This window comes from Trachemys scripta, chromosome 18, assembly GCF_013100865.1.
Source record: "Trachemys scripta elegans isolate TJP31775 chromosome 18, CAS_Tse_1.0, whole genome shotgun sequence".
Classification (NCBI taxonomy): Eukaryota; Metazoa; Chordata; order Testudines; family Emydidae; genus Trachemys; species Trachemys scripta.
The window spans coordinates 16,924,875-16,951,664 of NC_048315.1; the positions used below are offsets into that span (position 1 = coordinate 16,924,875).

A 26,790-nucleotide genomic window follows, 5' to 3' on the forward strand; every position below is an offset into this window, starting at 1 on the left:
CTGGCGAGGGGCCAGCAGGCAGAAACCCCAGAGTGGTGGCAGGCCAAGCCTGCCACCACTCTGGGGTTTCTGCCCCAGCTCTTGCCAGCTGAGGTCTCAGCCCGCTGCCAGCCTGGGGTTCCTTAACCCAGGCTGGCAGCAGGTGCTGAGTGGGACCTGCGGGAACCCGGCTGGCAGGAGCCAGCAGCAGGAACTCCAGAGCAGGGCAGGCTGAGCAGCTCAGCCCGCCGCAGCTCTGGGGTTTTCTCCGGTGGCTCCTGCCAGCCAGGGTCTCAGCCCACTGCCAGCCTGGGGTTCCTTTCCCCCCAGGCCAGCAGCAGGTGCTGAGTTGGACCCACGGCGGGTCCCGCAGGAGCCGGCAGCTGGCAGCGGGAACTCCAGAGTGGCGGCGGGGCTGAGCGGCTCAGCCCACGCTGCGTGCCAGGAAAAATTGGCTGGGGTGCCAACTTTGGCATGTGTGCTGTAGGTTGCCAACCCCTGCTCTATAGAGGAGTAGAACTTGAGGAGAAGTTGGTTCCAAGGAAGTGGTGTAATGTTTCCATGGCCAGTAACCAAAGTCTGATACTGTACTGGATTTAGAGCCCACAGATAGGAGTGAAACCTCCAGTAAAGGAGACAGGGCTCAAAAGAGATCCTCAAATCCCTAGATGTTGTAAAGGAGGATGGAAAAGAGGGGTTGTGTGCCAGCATAGAGTGGTGCTGTGAGTCTGCAGCAAAGTCAAAAGTAGCAGAGGAAAATTCTTCTCAGTTCAGTATCAAGCCACATGCAATAGAAGGTACAAGGATTGATGGTACCAAAGTTGTCAACTGTCAGCAAATGACAGTGCAGAGTTGGTACCAAAGCAGAAGTGATGTCTGCTTAGACATAAATTCCCACCCAGTCAGTGGTGCTCAGAGGAGCAATCACCTACTCAACAGTGGCAACAGCTTTTCTACCTTAAGACAAGTCTTCCTCCCCCTCCCCCCCCCCCCAATAATTCACCACATCAGATGTACAGGCTCATCTAGGGTTACCATATTTCCACAATCAAAAAAGAGGACACTGGGGGGGAGCACCACTCTGCCCCATCCACTCCCTCCCACTTCCCACCCCCTGCTGAGAACCCCCCCATCCTAACTGCCCCCCCTCCCCCCAGGACCCTACCTGTCCCCTGACTGCCCCAACCCTTATCCACTCACATGGGTGGCAGGGTTGTAGAATTTTTGGTGGTGCCCAGAACCTGCCCCCCCACCTGCCTAAAGCTCTGGGAGGGGGGTCAGGTGGGAAGAGGAGGTCTGGGGTGTAGGTCCTGGGCTGGGGATTAGGGTGCAGGCTCTGGGATAGAGTTTGGGTGCAGGCTCCAGGCTAGGGCAGGGGGTGGGTGTGCAAGAGGGGGTGAGGGGTGCAGACTCAGAGATGGAGTTTGGGGGTGGGAGGTGGTGCAAAGGGAGAGGGTGCAGGCTTTGGGAGGGAGTTTGAGGGCAGGAGGGGGGGTGTGGAAAGAGGGAGGGGGTGTAGGGGGGAGGGAGTTTGGGGATAAGAGGGGGTGCAAGGGTGAGGGCTGTGGAGCTGAGGATGAGGGGTTCATGATGCAGGAGGGGGCTCAGGGCTGGGGCAGAGGATTAGGGTGCAGGGGGCTGGGGATGAGGGGTTTGGGGCATTGGAGAGGCTCGGGGCTAGGGTGGAAGGGCAGGGTAAGGGCAGCCTGCCTTGCCATTAGTGGGTGGGGGGCACTAGGACCTGGGGGGCAGCAGACAGCAGTTGCTGCTGGCTCTGGCAGTACAAGCAGACAAGGGAGAGGCAGGCAAAGGGGCAGGACCCATGGGGGTGTGTGTGTGTGGGATGCACAGGGGGGAGGCAGGTGAAGGTCAGGGACCCATCCAACCCTCCCCCCTGCTCCCTGGCTGCCCACCCCAGGACTCCCCTTACCATGCCAATGTCCATGTGTAGGCAAAACACACTGCAGGCAGCAGGGGAGGGCTCTGGCTGCTGGAGGCCAATGGGAGTGGCTCAATTGGGCACAGCCGCCCAATCAGCAGCCACACCCCACATGGGAGGGAGTGGAGGGAAAAAATCCTGGACCTTTTAACCTTGTTACCAATTCCTCCTGGATGGCTATTTAGAGACACAAAAGCCAGACATGTCCAGGGAAATACAGACTGATAACTCTAGGCTCATCCAGTAACTTCACAAAGTCTGCCTCAAATGACTAGGTCCATGTCTGTCTTGACACCAAATGCAGACTTCACCTCAGACTGTTCTCATTTCAGACCCCCTTTGTCTTTCAACCATCTATGAAATTATAGATGGTTGTAAGAGTTTGACTCTTTCAGGAAAAGTTGAGGAGCAAACCTGCACCTCTGACTCAGGCTGTGTGGTCCCCTGTGGACTCAATCTCACAAATAAGATTGAAATAAGAGCAATAAGATTGTTCCTTTCACAAGGGGTAGAAGCTACCATTCAGATCTTGACAGGCAGTACTGCAGCAATGTATATCAACAGGTGAGGTGTTTGCTTTTCAAATGCCCGGATGACCCTAAGCTGGGAGGGTTTGCAAGCACTTTGGAGGACAGGATTAGAATTTAGCTGGCCCTTGACAAATTGGAGGACTGGTCTGCATTCAGCAATGAAATTGGGGGGGGGGGGGGGAGAGAAGCACAAAGCATTTCACTTGGGAAGGAAAAATCAACTGCAAAATGGGGAATAACTGGCTAGGTGGTTAGGGTTCTTTCCCCACTTTGAACTCTAGGGTACAGATGCAGGGACCTGCATGAAAGACCCCCCCCCCCCCCCCCCCCTTCTGTACCCCCTCCGGTTAAAAACATCCCAAGGCACAAATTACACCTTGCCTTGAACAGTAGGATGCCACCACCAAGTGATTTAGTCAAAAAACAAGGTAAAGGACCCCTTGGTGTCCTTTTCCCCCCCCCCCCCCAAAGCCCTGCACCCCCTTTCCTGGGGAAAGCTTGAGAATAATATCCTCACCAGTTGGTACAGGTGAACTCAGACCCAAATCCTTGGATCTTAAGAACAATGAAAAATCAATCTGGTTCTTAAAAGAGAAATTTTAATTAAAGAAACAGTAAAAGAATCACCTGTAAAAATCAGGATGGTAAATACTTTACAGAATAACAAAAGATTCAAAAACACGGAGGATTTCCCTTCTAAGCAAAACTTTAAAGTTACAAAAACAGGGCAAATCACAAGCTAAAACAAAAGATAACCTAACTCATTTCTTTGCTATTACTTACTATTTCTGCAATATTAGACGCTTAGCTTAGATGTATTTTCCCTGCCCTGGTTCCTTGTTGACTCCGGGAGACAGACAACCTCCAGATTCGAAAGTTTCTCTTCTCTCCTCCCTCCCTCCCTCCCTGGTCCTTTTGGTCAGGTGCCATCCAGGTTATCTGAGCTTCTTAACCCTTTACAGGTAAAAGAGGAATTAACCCTTTACAGGGTAAAGAGGGATTTTATGCTACCCTTAGCTGTATGTTTATGACAGTGAAAAGGATCTGGGGGTTGTAGTGGATCACAAATTAAATAAGTCTCAACAATGTGGTGCACTTGACTAAGAATATTCATCTTTTTCACATGTTAACAGGAGTTCTGTATGTAAGACACGGAGGTAATTGTCCTCTGCTCAGCACTGATGAGACAACAGTTTGAGGTACTGTGGTGCCTAGAATTGTCTACACTTCAGGAAAGATGTGGACAAATTTGAAAAGTCCAGAGGAAAGCAACACAAATGATAAAATGTTTAGAAAACCTAATCTGAGGGAAGGCTAAAAGTCATCTTTAGTCTTGAGAAGACCAGGGAGGAGAGGAGAGAACCTGATAGGATAATATATTAAGGGTGGCTGTAAAGAGGTCTGTGAACAGTTATCTGGCATGTCTACTGAAAGTAGGACCAGAAGTAGTGGGTTTAATTTGCAGTAAGGGAGACTTACAACTTTCTAATTATAAAGCTAGTTAAGCTCTGGAATAGGCTTCCAAGGGAGGTTGTGGAATCCCTAACATTGGTGGGTTTTAAGAACAAGTTAAACACCTGTCAGGGATGGTCTAGGCATACTTGGTATTGCCTTAGCATTGGGGGCTGGATGACCTCTGAGGCCCTTCCAGCCCTACGTTTCTATGATGCTAAGGAGGGGCATGATCAACACCTGTCAGGAAGAAATTCTTTTGTGGGAGCAGTATATTCAGAACTAAATTGACCTTTTAGCTCCATATATTGTGGGACACAACAATCTAGTTCACCACATCAGCAGAAATAGCTCCTCTAATGCACAAATGGACTTAAACGCTTGAGAGCCATATCCTTTTGTGGGATTGGGGTTCCCACTCATGGATAACATTGACCAACTAGAAGGCAAAATATAACATCTTCTGCACGGATGAGTGAGTCAAGCGCCAGCTAAGATGCTTTTGATTCACTGGGGCAGCCACTTCATATATGCCTTCCCACCATCTCCACTCTTTCCCAGAGTCCTTTGGAAGGATGAGATGAATCATTTTGATACTCAGTCACACCAGTTTTGATTTTTGGAACTCTTCCATCTTGCAGTTAACCACCTGTTGTTACCACCTCTTCTGGACATAATTTCACAAAACCATCTAATCCTTCATCCTAATTTGCAGTCTGCATCTAAGTTTCCTCTAAACTGCATGGCTGTGCACTGCACAGCAGCCTCTTAAGTGCTGCTCAGGCTGCCTTGGGGAGAGATGCCCCAGCCTGAACCTGCCGGGGGAGGGGCACCCCTCCATCTGCTATGGCCAGAGGAGAGAGCTGGGAGGAGCTCTCTCCCCACAGTAGCGCTGGGACAGTCTGTACCCCCCCAAACCCCTCATCCCCACCCCAGAGCCTGTAGCCCCAGACGGAGCCCTTTCCCTGCTTCTCAGCCTTACCCAGTCATATAAATTTTATTATGTGCACCAATATGCAGGTTGTCTCACACCACCTCCATATTGGGGCACAACAAAATTAATTCTGCATGTGTGTTGGAAATATTAGAGGGAACACTGGCTCTGCATCTGACAGCTTGAATGCTGGTTGGTTGACTTCCATGGATAGAAGCTGCTTGGTACAGGTTCAGGACTTTCCGATTCGGAGCAGGTAAGTATCCACCAGGTTAAAATAGGCAAAAAAGGGAACATTGTTTTCATCCACTGGAGACTTCCATTCCTCAGACATTGAGCTATTAACTGGTTTGAGAGTCCACTTGGCCACAATATCGGCCTGTTATCCTCCCATACAAGATTTCTCAATAGTCCTAGATTCCTGAAACAGCAAATGTATTTCCTCTCTAGCCATTCTGTATGGGACTCCAGTATGGTCCTTGCTTCTGACAGAACTGCCTTTCAAACAGTGTCAGATTGTTTTACCTAGCAAGTAAGACTGCATTCTGAGTGGCAACTACTTCAGCTTGCAGGATGAGTGAGATTGAAGCTTTGGTGGTGGTCATTCAAAATTGCTGTCCTTGCAACACAGTAGAAACAACCTTTAGGCAAGGTCTTAAACTTTCACCTGAGTCAATACATTTAAAGGGGCCAAACTTCATACTTTAGATATTCTGGGAACTCTCTCATATGAATAGTTTTTTAATATTAAAGAAATACTCTTTGGGAAATTATGCCATAATGGGCTACATTAATTTCCTGGATAGAGATTGGAGAATAAATGCTACCAGCACTGGTAGGGCCCATTTACCTGTGGATGTGATAGATGACAGCTTTTCTTGATTGGAGGAGGAGGAGGGGAAAAAACCTAATGAGGTGGTGCAGTGTTAGACCTGGTTTTAGTAAGTAGTGAGAACATCTTAGAGCTGGCTGTCAGAAATAACCTTGGATCAAGAGTCAATTCAGTTGGAATTAAATAGAAGGATAATCAACCATGTTGTCACTTACGATTTTTTTTATTTCAAAAGAGCAGACTTGGGGGAAATCAAGGGAATTAAAGAAGTCAACTGAGCTGAAAAGCTCAGTGACTTAAATGTGAAGGAGGCTTAGTTTTTGTATAGCTGATTGGAAGAAACTCCATCTGAAATTGTCATTCTAAGCAACGGGGAAAAAAATTGTAGGGAAAGGCTCCTGACCCCACTGGATGAATGACCACCTCAGAAATTTAGGAGTAAGCAGAGAGCCTATAAAGAATGGAGAAGGATTGATCCACAAAGAAAACTACTTTGTGGAAGCTAGAAAATGTGGGCATAAAGTGAGATTTGCAAAGTCAAGCAGGATTCGTGCTTATCAAGGAAACTAAAATAGTGGGTTTTTTAGTTTTATAAAGATGGATGAGGTCAGGCTGCTATGCTTTGTGGATGAGAAGGAGATTAAAGATAAACTAGGTGTGGGCCAAAACCTAAATGAATACTCAGTTTTCAATAATAGGGAGCATGAAGGCAGTGCAGCTGATGGAAATAAATGTCTAGAAACGGAAACCAAGCTCCAAGTTTTTCTTTCACCTTCCAGAATACTGAAATCTGGCATGTTAGACTGATAGTCAGTTGTAGTGGAGTTCCTCAAGGATGGATCTTTAGTGAAAATATTTATGACCGTGGCACGAAAAGTAGGTGTGCTAATGAAACTTGCTTATACAAAGTTGGGAGATGTTGTCAATACAGAGGAGGATGGGAATGTTCTACAGGAAGATCTGGATGATATCAAAACTTCATCCCACTTCTCACTCTAGTCCACAATACTACAGAATGCAAGATCATGTACTTAAGCTCTAATTTCTGCTACAACCATGGGACTCATCAGTTGGAAGCAACAGAGGAGGAGACACACCTGAATATGTAGGTCAAACCTACAATAACTATGAGCAACCAGTGTGATGTGGCTGTGAAAAGGCAAGTGCAATCTTAGGATGGCATTTCCAGTAGAGAGAAAAGTGTGAATGCCATTGTACAAGACACTGGGAAGACCTCATCTGGAATACTGTGTACAATTCTGGTCATCCATATTTAAAAAAAACAGGTACAGAAAGCTAGTAGGTCCTCCATTAACCTAATCATCCTATCTTATGAGAGGAAGACTGGAAGAGCTTGGCTTGTTTAGGCTAACAAAAAGAATGCTGAGAGGGGGAATATGATTGCTCTTTATAAATTATATTGAGGGGTAAATACCAGGGAGGGTGAAGAGCTATTTAAGCTAAAGGACAGTATGACCACAAGAAATGGGTATAAACTGCCCATGAATATATTAAGATTGAAATTTAGCAGATGGTTTCTAACCATCAGAAGGGTGAGGTTCAGGAACAGACTCACAATAAGTTGTGGGGGCAGACCACTTGCTTTACTTTTTAAGGCAGCTGGAGAAATAGGATGCAATTGAATTACAGGGTTGCTTGTGATGGTAGGGGGCAGGACTCAACAGCCTTGGGGTTCACTTTTAGTTTCTTACATTCCTAAAGCTCATGTTTTTGGGGGGCTTCAATCAGGTACTTGTGAGGAGCAGGAAGGGATTCTTGCTCTCCCCTCCCTCCCTCCCTCCCAATATTCTGGGAAGTTTATCTCCTTGCCCTGAAGCATCAGGAATGGCCATGGCTGGAAATGGTACACTAGATGTGGTGGACCAGAGCTCTCAGGTGGCACTGAGCATTATCTCTCATGCACTTGGTTGGTTGGTTTGTGCTCTCATGCTCAGGGTCAAACTTATCACAATGTAGGGTTGGGAAGGGATTTTTCCCCTAGGTCAGATTGGCAGTGACCTTGAAGTTTTCACCTTCTCTGCAGCATGTGGGTACAGGTCATTTGCCAGGGTTATCTGCATTTACTTCACTTAATCATTTCTCTGGAAACAAGGTGGCTTCAAGCACCCTCCTGCTCCCCAACTCCCTTCTGACAACACAAATTACTAGACCACCTCAGGAGGGGGAACCGAATCCTGAGCCCTACTACCCTGGGCAGGGAAGGGGTCAAAGCCGAAGCCCAAGGGCTTCAGCCCCAGCCTGTAACCTGAGGGCTGAATCCCTGGGTGGTGAGGCTCAGGATTCAGCCCTGAGCCCCGTCAAGTTTAAGCCAGACCTGACAACCCCATTAAATTGGGGTCGTGACCCACTTTGGGATTCTGACCCACCGTTTGAGAACTGCTGCCATCATGTGTATGACCAGCCTGGAAGCACAACAAGCAAGATACAAATAGCCTCCCAGCAAATGAGGGGGACATAAAATACAACCCTGGTACTAGCCTCTTCTAGGCTTTCTCCCAACCCTAATCCCACTAAACTACCTGTGGTCCTTGTGAACCACTATGTTGTGACTAAGTTGTAGGGACACTTAAGTGGTTCTCCTACACTTCTGGATCCTGAGAGACTTTTCAGTTCCTTCAAAAGAAACATATTGATTAAAAATACTAACTTTTCAAATACAGCAAGAATAATCTCCCCAATCTTGCTCTTTGCTGTGTCTCATAAGGCTAAAATGTAACCTCCAACACTAGGAATACCACACCACATAGTAAGTACCATTGCTATTGGGTCTGCAAGACTGACTACTGAATTACAAGTCCTCTAGCGTTGCCCGTTGAGCCTCAAACTTGTTCTGACACTTACCTTCTCAGGATTTCCCTCCTAGATCTTTGACATTTTTTCTTCTGGAGCAGGCAGATCAGGGATCATGACAGTAACGTCACTAGATACAGGATTGAGTCTAAGGACCTACTACATGTAAAAAAATATTTGCAGATGATGCATTAAGGGACACCAGACCCCGACCAGTGATCTAAAAGTGACTCTTTTTATAACCAGTCCTCTTCCCAACCTCTGTAATATGATCTGCATACTTAACTAGTATAAAGTGCACAAAGGCTCACAAGTTTGTTTTCTTTTCTTTTTCTTTTCTTTTTTTAAAACAGAGCTCAACAAAAATCCAGTGGAAGGTTTTTCAGCAGGTTTAATAGACGACAATGATCTTTACAGATGGGAAGTCCTCATTATTGGTCCTCCAGATACATTGTAGTAAGTACTAGCAATCTTAGTAAAACAGTGTGTACCCTAGCTTGTTTAAACTTCTGTGGTTAGAATCTCAGCAAATGTGTCATGATCACGTTAACCCTAGTTTAAGAGTAAGGTTTTAATAGCTTGGTTCTCTTTTCACAGCAGACATTGTAGTTGTTGGATTACTGGACACTTGCTGAGTCTTACATTGCAAATACCTCTAATAGCAAAACTATTTGCAAGTTCTGTGGAACTTGGAAAATGATCCTTCATTGTGCATTTATTTGACTTCTCTTTGGGGAGGGGAGGGAATAGAGGAGCTTCTGGGATTCTCTAGTTGCTCGTAAGAACGGCCCTACTGGGTCAGACTAAAGGTTCATCTAGCCCAGTAGCCTGTCTTCCAACAGTGGCCAACACCAGGTGCCCCAGAGGTAATGTACAGAACAGGGAATCAAGTGATCCTCCCCTATCACCCATTCCCAACTTCTAGCAAAGAGAGGCTAGGGACACCATCCATGCCCAACCTGGCTAATAGCCATTGATGGACCTATCCTCCATGAATGTACCTAGTTCTTTTTTGAACCCTGTTAGTCTTGGCCTTCACAACATCCTCTGGCAAAGAGTTCCACAGATTGACACTGCATTGTATGAAGAAATACTTTGTCTTTTTTTTTTTTTTTTAAACCTGCTGTCTTGGTTTCATTTGGTGACCCTCTAGATCTTGTGGTGTATGTAAATAAGGAAGTGTTGTTTACTCTTTCTCCACATCCATCATGATTTTATAGATCTCTATCATATTTCTCCCATATTTCTGGTTAGTCACTTCTATTTTTTTTTCCAAGCTGAAAACTCCCAGTCTTATTGCTTCTCATATGGAAGCTGTTTCATAACCCTAATCATTTTTGTTGCCCCTTTTTCTGAACCTTTTTCCAATTCCAATATCTTTTTTTTGAGATGGGGGCAACCCCGTCTGCACGCAGTATTCAAGATGTGGGCATATCATGGATTTATATAGAAGCAATGTGATATTTTCTGTCTTATTATCTATCCCTTTCTTAAAGATTCCCAATATTGTTGACTTTTTTGACTGCCACTGCACGTTGAGTGGATGTTTTCAGAGAACTATCTGCATTGACTCCCAGATCTTTCTTGAGTGGTAACAGCTAATTTAGACCCTCATTTTATATTTATAGTTGGAATTGTTTTCCAGTGGGCATTCCTTTGCATTTATCAAGATTGAATTCAATCTGCCATTTTGTTGCCCATGTGCACTTAACCCTTTGTTTCCCCTAGTGTCACTAGTCAACTGAAGCCTTTTGAGTGCTACAAACATTACTTGGCTCTAACCATAATAAGTATATCCTTCATAGAATGTCAAAGACCAATGGCACAAAAGGTTGAGACAACTGGGAACTTGGTTAGCTGCAGCAGATAGCCATGACGTCTTTTGTGCCTTGTCAAACCTTGTGTTCCATACTGTTTTTTTTACAGTGACTTTCCAAAGGGTGCCAAAGAAGACTTAGTATGTTTGAGAGAGGCATTTTCCCCACATGGCAACTCTCTACCTGGTTTAGCCTGCCAGTTGAACCAGTGTCATGGGGGCATGGCAGCTACTGCATCTGCCTACTGGCAGCTACTTGGGGTGTAAAAGAGGTAGTACCTCAAAGTCAGGACAGTCACATTTTGTTTCACTTTTTTCTTTCATCTTTGCTTTGCACCCAGCTCTGACATAAGAATGGTCATAATGGGTCAGTATCCTGTCTTCTGACAGTAACTGGTGTCGATGCATCAGGGAATGAACAGAACAAGGCAGTTATTGAGTGATCCATCCACTGAGCCACAACCGTAGTGTGGGTTTTATGCCTGACCATCTTGGCTAATAGCCATTGATGGATGTGTCCTCCATGTATTTATCTAATCTTTGATCTTCACAACGTCCCCTGGCAAAGAGTTCTATAGGTTGATTGCATGTTTAGGTAAGTACACACAATGGTTATTAGCCAAGATGGTCAGGGATACACACAGACACATGCTCTGCATGTCCCTAAACATCTGACTTCTAGAATCTGAGATTGGATGATAGGAGATGGATTGCTCAATAAATTGCCCTGTTCTGTTGATTCCCTCTGAAGTATCTGGCAGTAGTCCCTTTCAGAAGATGATACTGGGCTAGATGGGCCATTGGTCTGACCCAGTGTGGTCGTTATGTGAGTGAAGGCTGTGAAGTGAGGACAAGTTTAAAAAGAAACATTCAGAGTGCAACTATCCTGATTTTTTTCAGAAGTGCTCCTTCTCCTTCTACACCCATATAATCAATCTCTGATAGTAGCTTCTCAAGCCATTTCCCCCATATCTAATGGGGTGAAACTGGCTGCATGCTGGCATCAGTTCTCGTGAGTCTCTTCACAGCCATTCTGAATTTTGAAGGTTGTCAGTTGCATAAGGGCATTTACATAAGTAGGGCCCTACCAAATTCACAGCCATAGAAGAACGTGTCAGATCATGAAATTTGGCTTCCCGCCGTGAAATGTGGTCTTATGTGCTTTTACTCTATACTATACAGGTTTCATGAGGAGACCAGTGCTTCTCAATCTGGGGGTCCTGACCCAAAAGGAAGTTGCGGGGGGGGGGGGGGGGGGGGTTATAAAGTTTTTTTTACAGGGCTTGTGGTATTGCCACCCTTACTTCTGCACTTCCTACAGAGCTGGGCAGCCAGAGAGCAGTGGCTGTTGGCTGGGTTCCCAGCTCTGAAGGCAGCACCCCAGCAGCACAGAAGTGAGGGTGGCAATACCATACTAGGCCACCCTTATTTCTGTGTTGCTGCTTTCAGAACTGGGTAGTTGGAGAGTGGCAGGAGTGCTGACTAAGGGCCCAGCTCTGCAGACAGCAGCACAGAAGTAATGGTGGTAATATCCTATTATGCCATACTTATTTCTGCGCTGCTGCTGGCAGTGGCTCTGCCTTCGGAGCTGGGCTCCCAGCCAGCAGCTGCTGTTCTCCAGCTGTGAAGGCAGCACCGCTGCCAGCACCAGCACAGAAATAAGGGTAGCAGTACTGTAACATGCTACAATAACCCTGTGAACCCCCATCTCCTTTGTGGGTCAGGATCCCTACAATTACAACACTCTGAAATTTCAGATTTAAGTAGCTGGAACAATGAAATTTACAATTTTTTAAAATCCCATGACCATAAAATTGACCAAAATGGATCATGAATTTGGTAGGGCCCTATACATAAAGCAAAGAACTGGTAGAAAACTTCAGTCTCCAAAAGCTTATGATAAAAGTCCTCGAGGAACTAGTATGTTGAAGCCCTTTTTGTGGATCATTGTGCTCTACTTAATAGTGGAAGTGATCTACAGCTTATCCTGGACAGGCTCTCAGAGGCAGCTAAACAATTAGGATTCACCATCAACCTGGAAAAAAATGAAATCCTCTTCTAACAAGTCCCATCAACCACTGCATAAACATCACCCTCAATGGTATAAAGAATCACAAACATGTCACATATTGTGATAGTACCATCCCAAGTGATGGTTCCCTGGTTCAAGAAATACCAAACAGAAAATGAAAGGCAGTCCAGGCTGTTTGAATCGTTCATCATAGGATACTCAATCAGCAAATTATCACTGTCATCCAAATGGATATACAGTGTAGCATCCCTTTATACAGGCATGAGAAATGCTGTCTTGGCTCTCTTCTGAAGGTCTGCTGGCAAGACCAAGTATCAAATTTTTCATCCGGGGGGCGGGGTGTGGAAAAATGGAATAAACCACATTGAGACAAATGATTATCAGAAGCTCAGTTTGGATGGACAGGTCACATCAGAAGTGGGGGTGCTGGACTTTCTGGGGGCATATAAGATGAGTTGTAACTCAAAGCGCAGCGAGAGGTGGTCAGCATAAGTGCCTCAGCCAGCCTTAAGCAGCATCTCAACTCATGGGGCATAAGTGGTGTGTGGGTTTTTTGTTTTTTTTTTTTTTTTTCTCCTCTCCCTGTGAAAAGAGCCAGGGATAGACCTGAATGGAGAGCAACTATTCAAGGTCTTAAACATTTTGAGTGACGGTCATGGGAAGAAGAGAATTTTTTTTGGGGGGTGAAGGTGGGTAGGAAGAGCCAAGCATCATGCCATGTCTCCAGTGGGAGCATGCCAGTAGGATATCTCTTTGCAACCTTGCTTCTTGCCAGTTGAATTACACAGACACCAGATACCATGACATAATCTTCATAACGGCAGATAGACATATGTAAATCATAGTTCAGGTGGCACTTTGTAGCTATTGATTTGCTTATAACTACATCTGGGGGCTGTAACTTGTTAGGTTCTCAACTTTTTGTTTTCTTTCTCCTTCTCCTGGGTGTCTGTGTGGAGAAGGGTAACCACCTTCTGCTAGGTATTCACTAGGCCAAGGGATTATCAAACTTTTTTGCTGGGGCCCCCTTTGAAAATATTTCAGGCAGCTGACACCCCTGCCCCTAATACTATGCCTCCCTTACTTTTGTGTTGCTGCTGGCAGTAGCTCTGCCTTTAGAGCTGGGCAGTCCGAGAGCAGCAGCTGCTGCTCTCGGACTGCCCAGCTCTAAAGGCAGCACAGAAGTAAGGGTGGCAATTCTTCAATCCCTCCCTCATCTCCCCTGCCCCCCCCCATGGCCTTGTGATCCCCTTTTGAGTCAGGACCCACAGTTTGAGAAATGCTGCCTTTATGCTCAGACAAGCAAAGTAGTATCCTGCTTTCTCTGAGAAGCTTCCTGCCCCCATCCCAGCCTGTTAGTGGAGCAGCCAGGACTAATCCCTTGCCTATAGTACAGATTTGCCTGCTGCAAGGGATTGCTAAGCATCTGCAGCAGGGAAAGGACAGCAGCTGCTTCAGTGGGGGAGGCACTGCCCCTACATGACTGAGGCAACTGTCTAAGTTTCAGGGCTCAGAATGCTGGGAACTTACAATAAGATTCTGTCACTTTGCAACTTAGCACCCAGGTTGGATGCCACAGGTTTAATTTCACTGCTGCACTCGATTCAATTTCCTGTTCTCAGGAAATGGGCTATTCTGACTATCACTCAACTTTTCAGTTCCCTTCTGAAGTCAGCACAGCTTGTTTAAGATCTAAGTGAGTCTGGATCAAACTAAAAGAACCCTGGGTGCTTGACTCATTCCTCTGCTATAACCATTAGACTATGCAACTTAGGTTCTGTATGAGCAAAGTAATTATCTTTCTAGCTTGCTCCCATAAGCATCTGGATTCAGCAGCCAGTCCTGTGTTGTCAGTCCTGTTCACTATGCCCATGGGAAACACCTGTTATGAGTCACTACATTTAACAGGCCAATAAGTATAAACTGCAAAGTTGTAGTTTATAAAGGTACAGCAGCTTGCATATGGCAATAGCCTTTCTAATTGAATGGGTTAAAGGCTTATTGTTGGCTCAATGCATGACTCAGAATACTGCATTCTTCTTTAGGGACTTGAGTTCTAGATTTGTTTTTAAAAAAAAAAAAAAAAAAAAAAAAAAAAAATCTCCCAGCTGGGTGCATCAGTGTTGCAAAAAAATTACCAAGACGGTATTGAGCTTTAAAAGGTTCTACAATTTACAGTACCCAGGCCCCTAATTCAATGTTTTCCTCCAGGGATTTCTGGATGGCACGCTAATATACAAATAGTGCAAAGGCATTGAGTATTTAGCCATCTCTTCATGAACACCACTCTGCTTCAATCTTTTTCCTCTTTATATTGAGGCAGTAACTTGCCTATCATGAGTGTCCACCATCTAATCAACGTCTCCTCTTCAAATTGTAGTGTTCTAATCTTCATTAGAAGTCCAAGCCTTTTTAAGCTCTAGCTGACAATGATGGCAACTGCAGAGGAGCTTGTCATAGTAGTCCACTCATAGCACTAGAGTCGCAACAACCTCCTCTCCCAACTTCCAATGCCAGGCCTTCTCTACTGAAACTGAACTCCTACTCCATGAAGTAGTAGGAATAAGGGCAGTGTGTGGTAAGAGGAAATAAGCTTTAACGTGACACCTTTGATTGTTTCTAGCTATGTAGGGATTCACACTTACCAAGACCGTATCTTCCTTGGCTTCAAACCTCCATACTTAGACTCAGATTTAACTGATCTGGTGGTTTAAGTACATTTGTACCTAATTCTGTTTAACTCCAACCCAGTTAAATTGGTCAAAATATAGATTCTCTGTTAATGCTAGAAAATAACTTGGTTGTGCTGGTAATGAGCCCTTGTTATCAGAGTGCAGAAATCCTTCATTGGAAGCATCGGTCAAGAATGATGGTGCTAAGGGTCCCAAGAACACTGTTTAGACTATTGATTTGGCGAATTTCCCTGAGATTCCTTGACTTAGTAGGTATTTCTAAATCTGAGTATTGCACCAGTAAACCTAGCTATAGATCAGACCTGTCCACTGATGAGGTGACCCACATGTGGAACATGAACAGGTATCGGGGTTCTATGCTTGCTTTTTCTTCTGGGAGTTGAATTGGGAGTATTGATGGGATCCCCAGTCATGAGATGGCAGTGGGAGCCTGGAAGCTAACTTGTAAGCTGTGACCCTAAATGTTCACTTCCTCACTTAGCTAGCTGGGAGCTCTATGGAATTTTGAGTTAAAATGACACTTTGTCCTCTGGAAAAATAAAATACTTGTAGTCTGAGTATTTGGCGGGGATGGCGAGTAGCTTGTAAAAAGCTATCCATCCATTGTGTATGCTAATGCTATTACTATGAATGCAAATGTTACAAACTGTTTAAATCTAATATAGATTAAAGTGTCATCTGACTCAATTTTCTAGTTTTGGACTTGCAAAGATCTACTTACTGATAATTCTTTAATTCCCCAGTGAAGGTGGCGTCTTCAAGGCTCATCTCACTTTTCCAAAAGACTATCCTCTCAGGCCGCCGAAAATGAAGTTCATCACAGAAATCTGGCATCCAAATGGTAAGAATTTGCCAGTTTTAGCTTTCTGTACTTCTTAGTCAAGTCTGCAGTTTCATTTACAAGATTAGCCAGAGTTGATGTGTCCTGTGTTGTAAGAAACCTGTAACAACCCCCCCATTTAGCTAACTGCCACTTGTTGTAATATACTATTTCTCCTCTCCATACCTGACACTTCACTGGTCTCAAGGTCTGTTCTCCAAGCATCTGCATCAGTCTTCCCAAGGTTTAGGCAGTATGTATTGATGGGCAGTGTCTGGCCCAGATAGGTTGCTGGGGGCATCTCCTCAATGTAAGTCTCTGGTCTGGGGAAAGAAATGGATCCTAGGGTTAACTTTACATCACTGGCTTGGCAGATACAAGCTGGAAGGTGAGAAGAAGCGACTTCCATCCCTGGTGTCTTCTGAAGACACGGCTCCTATAGTCACACCATAATTGGGCTGAAGAACTTTACTGAGTTCTGTAAATCTGTAGTACAGCTTAGCAGCAAACCAGCACAAAATGCCTCCATTGGAAGTGGGGGGAGAGAGGGAGGCCTAATAGTGACATCAAGTCAAATCCCAACTTTCACACGTATTGACTTCCCTCCATAGGGAAGATGCTGCTTTATACTCACTCCTTAAGATATTGAACACCTGCCCTGCCAGGGGGTTGCTGGCTGTACATCTAAGACTCTGAACTCAGATTTATGCTTTCAGATGGGGGGGAAAATAGCTACTAAACTGAAAATGGAGATATCAAAATGGTCCACAGGGCCACTTAGTTTTCCATGTGTTATTTCATGGATCAGATCAGTGATGTGAATAGTCTACAGCTATACTATAACCTTTTTGATATGAAAAAGGTGAATATCTGATTTTGTAGAACTCTGAAAGGGCTACAACTAAACTGTCCAAGTACTCAGTGTGCCCATGTTAAGGCAGATATGTTTTAAATAAACTAGACGAGGGCAGGTCTGCTGTCTCTTGCCAAATTTTTTTCTTTTTTCCAACTTGTTTGTAAGAAGTCCTCAAACAGTGATACAAACTTGACAGTGTCTTGAAAGAAAATGTCTTCCCTGAAACTTTCCACAGTTAACTGTATTGAAGGTACTTAAATAGAAGACTTGTTTGGATGGAGAATAGCATCCCCATATAATATCTTGAAGCCAGCAATTTAATCACCACTGAAATATACCTAATGTGACTACTTGACTTTGTAGTTGACAAGAACGGTGATGTCTGCATTTCCATTCTTCATGAGCCTGGAGAAGACAAATATGGCTATGAAAAACCTGAGGAACGCTGGCTTCCCATCCACACAGTGGAAACTATAATGATTAGTGTCATTTCTATGCTGGCAGATCCCAATGGTGACTCTCCTGCTAATGTCGATGCAGCGGTAAGACTCCTAGTTTGTAAATACAGTGGTGCTACGTGTAGCAGAAAGCTTACTTCATTCTAAATGCAAAAACCTGAAGGGCATATTTTATGACTTGGTAAGCATGGTATTAGATGACTGATAAGCAAAGACTGTACTCTTGCCCAGTAAAAATGTACATGTAATGAAGCTTAATAGCTAGCCTTAAAAGCTAGAGTGTCTTAAATTCAGCCCCAGAATTGCTTTGAGGATTACTTTTTCTTGATAAACAAGTATTGGTTGCTAACTACAGACAAATCCTCCTGCTTTATCGGCTGAACGAGGCAAACACTGAAGCAGACTTGTCAGATAGCAACTTGCACAGGATACAGAAACAGGCAGGGTAGAGACTTTCTGCATTACATTTTGAGGCTTGGGTGCTCAAATGTAATAAGAAAACTTCAGCTATCTCCATAGCAATGAAGCTTCATGTAAGTGGCTGTATGACTAATACAATTTGCCAACCAGTGTTGGCTGGTAGATGTGAGCTACAGGAGTTGTATATTTTACAACTCCAGTGTCCTTTGGTCTACGCTGGAAACCCTTTCTGATGGTTAATATGCTACTTTGCATGTAGTGCAGAAAAGGTTTGTTCAGGGAGTCTTTTTTTGTTTGTTTGTTTTTTGTTTTTGGACAAGACTAACCACAGAAACTGATGCAGGGATCTTAGCAGGAAAAGTTAGTGATTTAAAAATGTAACTGTTCTTTCTCTTACCCCAAAAAATCAGCCATGTCAGTGTCACGAGTATAGATTTAAGCAGTGCATACATAGGAGGTAATGCCTCCTTTTACAGACTTGAAATAGTGGAGGAATTGTGGGAAGGCATTGGAGTGTCAGCCCTCAGGTGACTTAGCATGTGTCCTCAATGCAAAGTGGCAGTATAAAAGCCTCACTTAGAATTCAGTCTGCAGACCCAGATGAACAAACTACCCCAGGTTGAAAGCACCACTAAGCTTAGGTGACAGGTTCTTGGGTGTTGCCCACCCCATGCCTCTTCCATCCACACATGCAGGGCTGGGTTAAATCTGCCATGAAGACATCATCATGTAAAGGGGTACACTTGCATATGAGGTTGGGGTAATACTGAATTTCACTTAGGAGAGCAGTGATTCCTAAGCGTGGGATGCATGAACACACCTCTACAATGAAAACCTATCTGAAGAACAATAGTCTCAATGCTATTTGCAGGGTGAGGAGGAGAATAATCCTTAGTGTTGAAAATAATTTAGGAGAGCCTGAAACACATTGAGATAGGAATGGCCCCACTCATTTTGGTGCATACTAACATGGATGTCAATGGCAGTTGAAATGTTAACGTTTGAGCAATGATGCTGTTAACAAGCATGTAAGAAAAGAGGGAAGATCATAAAAATCTAAAGTAGCTTCTTATTGTTGGGGGAGGTGGAGGGAAAGAAAAGGGGAGAAAGGACTACCTAGGTGGATGCAGAAGATAACTAAATTAAGATGCAAAGGTCTTGAATAATGCAGGAGGCTGTAGGGCTGTGCATCTAGTGTCACTTTGCTGAAGTGGGAGCTCAGCTTTCCCAAGTCTGGGAAAGACATTGGTACAGTATGCGGGTCAGTCTTGATTAGGAGACTTGTCCTTAAGTCAGTGGTGGAAACAATCTTTTCCTGATAACCAAAAACTGCTTTCTTTGATAGCTATTTTTGGTTCTCTTTCTGTACACCTCCAACCACTTATGCTGTGCATATTACTACTGGAGACTGGAGTATCAAGGAGACACAAATCTTCAGGGGAGGGATAGCTCAGTGGTTTGAGCATTGGCCTGCTTAAACCCAGGGTTGAGCTCAATCCTTGAGGGGGCCATTTAGGGATCTGGGGCGCAAAAAAAAATGGTCCTGCTAGCAGGGTTGGATTAACAAATTTTGCCCCCCAACCCCCTCCCGAAGGGGAGTTGTGTGCTCGGGGGATGGCGACGGGTGAGCTGGAGCAGGGAGTGGTTCCCTTCCCCCTGCTCCCCCCAAGAGTTACTCTCCGTGCCCACCAGCCCCGGCTCACCTCCGCTATTCCCTGAATGCGCCACTACTCGCTTCTCCCTCCCAGCGCTTTCGTGTGGCAAGCCGGGGGGCGGGGAAGCAGAGGTGAGTTGGGGCAGGCCGGGGAGCGCTTCCCAGCCCCCCGTTACTCCTCAGGCCCTAGCTCACCTCTGCTCCACCTCCTCCGAGCGCGCTGCAACTCGCTTCTCCCTCCCTCCCAGCGCGGCAAGCCTGGGAGGGAGGTGGAAGGAGGGAAGTGTGGCGCGCCTGTGGGAGGGAGGTGGGCCAGGGATTTGGGGAAGGGGTGGAGTTGGGGAGGGGGCAAGAACAAATTTGCCACCCCAGCTAATTTATCACCTAGGCCAAGGAGGCCTAGGCTGGCAATACGCCACTGCCTGCTAGTGAAGGCAGGGGACTGGACTTGATGACCTTTCAAGGTCCCTTCCAGTTGTATGAGAGAGGTATATCTCCATATATTATTTTTATAAATCTGAATGCTGTGGAGGTGCAAACTAGGCTTTAAATGCCCAATAGTATATAGTATACTTTAGTTCTCTAATGATTTTTAACATTAATCTGTAGCTGACATTTCTGGTTTCTACATACTGATTTTTACACACGAAACCTGGTGCTCTTTCCTCAAAATTTCCAGTAACTAGCTTCTACTGCTTTATCAGGATGTATTTTTGGGAAAGGGCCACTCCTTTCACTAATCTGTAAAGCACATACTAGACGAAATGTCCAAACTTTTGAATGCTATTTCAAAGATGGTGAGAAAATTGCTAGCAAGAAGTGGGAAGGCTTCAGGTTTCATCCTGTGGTATGCTTCATATTAACTTCCACACGAGTAGTGTGGGTTTGTCAGGTCTCTTAAGTCTTTGAGCTGGGGTTGTAAACATGCTATATGTCTCCAGAAAATAGCCTCCTGGATTCTAGTCCTTAAATATAGGTATTTTTGCATGGCCTAGTGCAATACCCTTAATTTCCATCCCCACAGAAACATGCAAAACTAGTGCATAGTCAGTCAGAAATACTCATTGATGTGAAACACATACACACTCTCCCCCCCCCCCCCCCAAAAGATAGTGGGGTTTTACTGTGCAGTCCAGGAAGCCAGTATTTCTCACTGGATCCTGTCTCATTTTCTTCCCTTTTATCCCTTGGCCACTGTGCCCGAGAATGGAGCTTAGAGAAAGCTTAAGCAGCTCACCTCCTTAGGTCTCTGCTACACTGGTATCTTCTATTTAGCTTCTGCTTTTGGTTTGCCCAGCTTACTGGTTACAATACTCAACATCTGGCTCCCTGATTTCCTGATAATTAGATGAGTGTTACTTCCTATTGTAGAATCTAGAGAACAGATGGCTGCAGGCAACCCTCCCTGCGGAGGGAGGGATAGCTCAGTGGTTTGAGCATCAGCCTGCTAAACCCAGGGTTGTGAGTTCAGTTCTTGAGGATGCTATTTAGGGATCTGGGGCAAAAATCTGTTTGAGCAGGGGGTTGGACTAGATGACCTCCTGAGGTCCCTTCCAACCTTGATATTCTCTGAAGAGATGGCTAATGGCTGGCAGGGTGGGAATGGAAAAGCAGTGTCTGAAATCCATTTTGTTGCATTTGCTGTTCAATTTGCCATGGCATCAGGGGGAGATGAGAAGGAGTCCAAAGGGTCCTGCCTGCTGTGTCTGAGGCAGTTGATGTCTTTCAGAGCTCTTGTTTCAGGTCCTCTGCTGACTTGGGAAGGCATCCCTGCTTCACTTGATGGTCTGTTCATGTTTGAGGTCTCTGCACCCATAAGGATTAGAAACCATTTTTTAAGCTAAGATTTTGGAGCACAACTCCTTAAAAAGATGGAATTCTGTGTCTAATTCTGCAGTTGAACACAGGAGACCTTATAGCAGCTGCCTGCCTCCTTAGAAGTGGGCATTTGCTGTCCTTTCTATTGCCTGTCTCTTCATTCTGGATCTTAATTTTTCTTCCTCTACCTCATTTAACAGCTCTTAAGTTTTTTGTTAGGCTTTCTTACCCCAAAAGAGGGGAAAACATGAAGCCCCTTCAAAGAGCCACTAGTTGATGGCTTGACCGGCTGGAGTGCAGTAACAGTAGTGAGACTTGTAAATATCTTACACAGAAATACCTCAAACACTTGCTATTGGAAAGAATGGAGAGGTCTCCTGCACAGATGGCCTACATGGTGTCTGCACAGAGCAGCGATCAACACCATACACATGCGGTATAAGCCAGTCTTGGAAATCTGGGACCCTTTAAGTGGCAGGATAATGGGCATAACTTAGAGTGATTAAAGGCTGACTTGATCATTCTGTAAGTACTTACGTGGAGAATAAAAATTTGAGAAGCCCTCTATCAGTCTAACAAATGTGAAATGAGCTAATGGCTGGAAGTTGAGGCAAGACAAACTTGGACTATAAAAAAAAGGCAAATTTCAAACAGTGAGGGTAACTATTAAGGGTTGTAGTGGATTCTCCATTATGAGCAATTAAATCAAGATTATATAAGGGTTTTTTTGGGGGTGGGGTGGGGGGAAATCTATGCTCTAGTTGAAACAAGAATTTAATTCAGGGAAGTCCTATAGCCTGTGTTAAGCAGGAGATCAGATGAGATGATCATAATGGTCCTTCTGGCTCTATCTATGAATCTGCTGTTGCTTTGCAGATGCCCTGGAACTGACCAAACAACTCACTATAGTCTGAAATCTCGCTCTTGTTTGGAAGAAACTAGGTGGAGAGAAGGGTTTTGCAATTACAAGGGCTAAAAACTTCTACTGATGAAAGCTTAGACTGTAGAAATGGCCTAGGCCTCCACGGTTTTAGGGACAAGCTTTCCAGGAGTGTAGGATGATCTTTTTATCTCCCAGCCTAAATGCTATGACTGCTTCCAGGAACAGGATCGCTAGATTTAAACACATTCCAAGAAAATCTGTTGGACTCAGAGCACCTAGGTTCTGGAAACTTAAATATGCAACTTCTTTCTAGAATAAGTTTATCACAGCACTAACATCAAAGTTGTCAAACTACTTTACAGAAAGAATGGCGAGAAGACAGAAATGGAGAGTTCAAAAGGAAAGTTGCCCGCTGTGTAAGAAAAAGCCAAGAGACTGCTTTTGAGTGACACTTATTCAGCAGCTAGTAGCTTCACTTTTTTTCAGGGTAAGTAATGTCTTCAAAGAAAGTCACCTTCACCTCCATTAGTAGGAGGCATGAAGGACAAACTAACAGTATGACACAATCTGTATTCAGGCATAAATACCTTCCCCTCGTCTTTCAAACAAACTTTGTGCTTTCTCCCACTTTCACTGACAATATGTCCTCAGCCTCATGTCTGTAGACCAGCACTGCCAAAAACTACTAGGCTATGGAGACACTGAATGTAACACTTTTTTTTATTCATGCATTACTGTCCACTAAATTCTTTGCCTGGGTTGGTAAACTTGTTGTTTTATTAGCATGTCTTCAATACACCGGCCAAAGCCTGAGATTAGATTTGGTTTGGCAGTATTTTATACCAGTTCACTAATCTCATTAGTGGCTACAAATACGCTTGTAACATATTTAGCATCAAAAGTGGACATTCATTATAGATTCCTGCCCAAGCAGACTTCCCAAGAAGCTTTAAAATTCAGATGTCTGTTGCCAGCCCAAAACTGCAAATGTTGATGTACATATGGTGTCAATCTGTGTACAGATGCTGATAGCAAGGCCACTTGCAGGCTTAGTCTTTTTTAGGGTCTTCGGATCAGTCAAGTGGTTGGGAAGACATCTCAGCCTTTTTTTAAACTGTCTTTCTCTTGAGTTAAAAATCTTGTAGCATTTCTAAGATTTCTCCCCCTCCCCCCCCCCCAATCAGTCTTGACATATGGCACCAAGAAAGTGTCTTGCATTGCCCTATAGTAGTAGTACTACAAGATGCTTAATGTTAGTAGCTCCTCAGGGAAAATAAATCTACCTGACAACTCTTGGTAGTCTGCAGTAATTCTGCTTGGGAGCTGAACTAGAACATGCTTGAATTTCTCTTCAAGCAAGCTTTAACTCAGGGCTTAATACCACTTGTCAAATATTTATTACCAACAACCACAGGCTCTAGACTGAAAAAATGTCATCTTTTTCCCAGACAACTTTTGGTTTTGACTTAAGAGTTCTTCAGTGTAACTTGAAACAAAGAACTCTAATGCTTTTTAGAGATGTTTCACAACGACTTTTACTCCTACAGTAACTTCTCCGCAGAAGAGAGGCTAGGCTACCAAGCACTCCACTTCTGTAACTCTTTTTATGCCCTGAGATCACAAGCTTCAGGATGGAGAGGTGATTAGACCATTGCCCTTAAGCAACCTACTTCTGAAAGCAAGGGGGATCTTAAACTGGAAGCTTCCATTTAAAATGTAAACTGTGGCAGGCTGCCAGAATCCTAATGCTGTAAAAGGACAAATTGTGTTGGAATGATACAACCTATATAACCATCTTGCTAATCCACATTACTAATTGCCAAAGTACTATACTCTTACTACTTTGTAACTGGTCTCCAGGGTCAGTAAGGTGACTAAAACTTTTCTGTTTAGTGTTCTTGTCTCTTCACTGCTGTCGAATTGTATCTTCACCTGAAAAGGGTTTTAACCCTTTTAACTTGAATTGCAGAATGCCCTTCTGCATTCAGATAGGTCAGTTGACTTCCAGAGTGAGATGTCACTTATTTAGAAGTCTTGTGTTAAATGGCTGATTTGGTGCAAATATTCCCTCCAATCTTAAAGCCACATCTTATCCACCACAATAAACCTGTATTCCTTGCATTCAGTACCCTGAATGTAGTTGCATGGAAAAATTGGGCTGCTGAATGACCTCGCTATGGGAAGGGATTGTCTTAACAAACTGACCTCTCAAGGAACCTTTCACAACTTAGTACAATTAGTACAAGTTCCATTTTCTGTTTCTTGACCTACTGCTTTTAACATTAGCAAAGCTTTTCTAAAGATTTCATCTATTTTAGCTATACAGTTACTCAAGTCAGTCCCACTTGATACTGGTTCTGTCCATAGCAAACTTTCAGACAGGATTGACTTTAAATTCAAAGAGTGCTTATGGGCAAATGGACTTTTCTTTCTAGTAAAATTTTTAAAGAAGATACATGGGGGAAACACATGAATAACTTAGACTTGCAGTTTCCTTTGATATTTCTCGCTCAGGACAAGGTGACCAGAGCTAGAGCATGGGAATTCTGTTTCTAGTATAACTGGAGTGGGTATACCAAATAAGGCACTATGGGCTGTTTCCAAGGTACCATAGTAGCCCCAATTCACTTGTTCAATATGGCAACATGCTTCTAAAGTGCAATAGTGCAACTTAATACTTGGCATGAATGATGTCCAAGAGTAGAAGGAAGTAATGCTGACTACATAGTCAGCTGGCCATCTTGCTGATGGAAGGCAAGTCCTTTACCACTGAGTTATAGAAGTGTGACAACGAAGAGCCTGGCTCCAATGACAGACTTAAAATAAGCACACTCACTTTTATAACAGCGATGCTTTATGCTGCAGCTCCTGTTCTATTCTGTAAAATACTACTAGACTAGACTTCAGTCATTCAATAGCTAAAATGTTGGCTTGCTATACAAAATACTCAACTATAGCCTAGTCCTGGATGCATATGAGAAACCTACATATATAATGCACTCAAATGCTTCAGACTTGTTTTTTACTAAAATCTAACTTTGACAGAGGTTTTGGGCCCAGATTTACCACCAGTGTTAAAGCATTGCACTGGTTAGACTCCTCTCCTTGAGAGATGACTGTATAATTAATGCTAAACACCAAGCAAAAGACACACATTCAAGTGAACTGGTTTTGAGCACAAAAGCCATAAATGACTTCCTGTTGGGCTACAAATACTGTTTCCCATCTTATTCTGCGTTTCATCAATGTGGTAATATGGCTTTATCTTCTGTATTGTAGGTCTCCAATTGAGAAACATGGCACTGTTTTTTCCTGCACTCTACCCACCTATTGCTGGACTTCTGTTGTACATGTTGGCAAACACTGGCTGGAACTGGGCTGCAATAAAACATGCCAGTTATCAATGCTGACAAGAGCCTAACAAGTGCCAACATAAAAAGATGATTACGCATTTTGAAATCTAATGAACTGCTTTAACCTTCAGGAAGAATTGTAAAGATGTGTACATAGCACAACATGATCCGGATAATATATATACTGTTCATGTACATCCACAATTACACATTGTACCAAATAATGCTGTCTTGTAGTTAGGATAAGAATCGTGTACATTCTAAAAGATTTTAGCAAATTTTCTTTCCCTGTTCATTGTTTTCTTATCAGTTTTTAAAAAAAAAAAAAACCTCCTTGAAGCATGTCAAACTAAAACCAATTAGGATTAAAGATTTTTTCCATTTTATTTTTCTTTGAACAATTGAGGCATAATTAAATATTTTCACTTATTAAAGTTCAGTATCTGTTTGGAAAAAACACTCCCTTCTTACCCCTGCATCTCCTCAAAGGTTCAGATTTTTCCTAAACAAACACTGAAAGGATCTATAAGCAACTATCTAATTCTAATGACCTTTGACAATGCAAAGGTCATTTTCTTTCCCCCCCTCTTTTTGACTCAGTTGCACACAGTTCTTGGATTGGGTGTAGCAATAAAACTTGGCTGTGGAGCACCCTTGAGCCTGCTATTTTTTTTTCAAAGGGCTGAGAGCTTTGGTTTGGAAGTGATCAGTTGACTAAGCTCAAGATAGGATAAGCTGCTTTCTCTGGTTTTTGCCTCTTGCCTTTGTTTTTAAGTTTTGGATTTAAAAGGTATGCACATCTGTAAGCTTTCAAATTAGTAAATTCTGGGTCTGGTATTGGAAATACCATTTCCCTTCTTATCCCTATTCTCTCTTCTGTGGTCCTTCATATTTTTTGCCTTCTATTCTTCTACTGCAGATTTTCCTCACCTAATGTACAAAGAGAATTGCGATGTATATTTTCATGTAATTTGATTTTGGAATTCTGTCACCTTCTGTAGTGAGTTCTTCCAAAATATAATTTTTTCCAATAATTCTGTGTCAAGATGGCTTTTTTAGTATCTGAGAAGTGTAGATAGAGGCCTCAAATAGGTCATGGCCTGAGTAGGTGCTTTACTTCCATGTTAATGAGGTGTGGTGTATGGGTTTTTTTTTTTTTTTTAAGACGATCTGTCTGTTGGGTGCTGTCTTATATTAAACTAAACGTTTATAGTAAAACCCAAAAGCCATTGGAGGAGGGCCCAGCATCTGCCCTGAAGATTTAATACTATCACTAAGAATCTCAAAGCAGCAGAAAATGGGTTCTGCTTCAAGGTTCAGACCACTCAGTACTAAGTCTCTCCTTATTGGAGGTTGCACTATGAAATTATTGAAACTAACATTAGAGATTCAGTAAAGGAGGAAATGTAACAAGACACGGTTACATTAAAGCCAGTTCCTCTAATACCTTACTTAGGTCTGGTCTATACTACCCGCCTGAATCGGCGGGTAGAAATCGACCTCTCGGGGA

At 43.8% G+C, this 26,790-nt stretch overlaps 1 protein-coding gene across 4 annotated transcripts in view; it reads left to right on the forward strand.

Moving 5' to 3' along the window:
* Positions 1–26,314, forward strand: part of UBE2G1 (ubiquitin conjugating enzyme E2 G1) — a 46,506-nt gene extending 20,192 nt beyond the window's left edge. For 2 of the 4 annotated variants that reach the window (XM_034752443.1, XM_034752440.1), the window contains exons 2-6: positions 8,831–8,933; positions 15,762–15,859; positions 17,058–17,236; positions 22,290–22,414; positions 25,207–26,314. In XM_034752443.1, the coding sequence (XP_034608334.1) occupies positions 8,831–8,933; positions 15,762–15,859; positions 17,058–17,236; positions 22,290–22,376 (467 nt within the window). In that variant the 3' untranslated portion in view covers positions 22,377–22,414; positions 25,207–26,314. The remainder of the gene's footprint in view (positions 1–8,830; positions 8,934–15,761; positions 15,860–17,057; positions 17,237–22,289; positions 22,415–25,206) is intronic. The other 2 variants (XM_034752441.1, XM_034752442.1) reach the window with 1 other exon arrangement.
* The last annotated feature ends 476 nt before the right edge of the window (positions 26,315–26,790 follow it).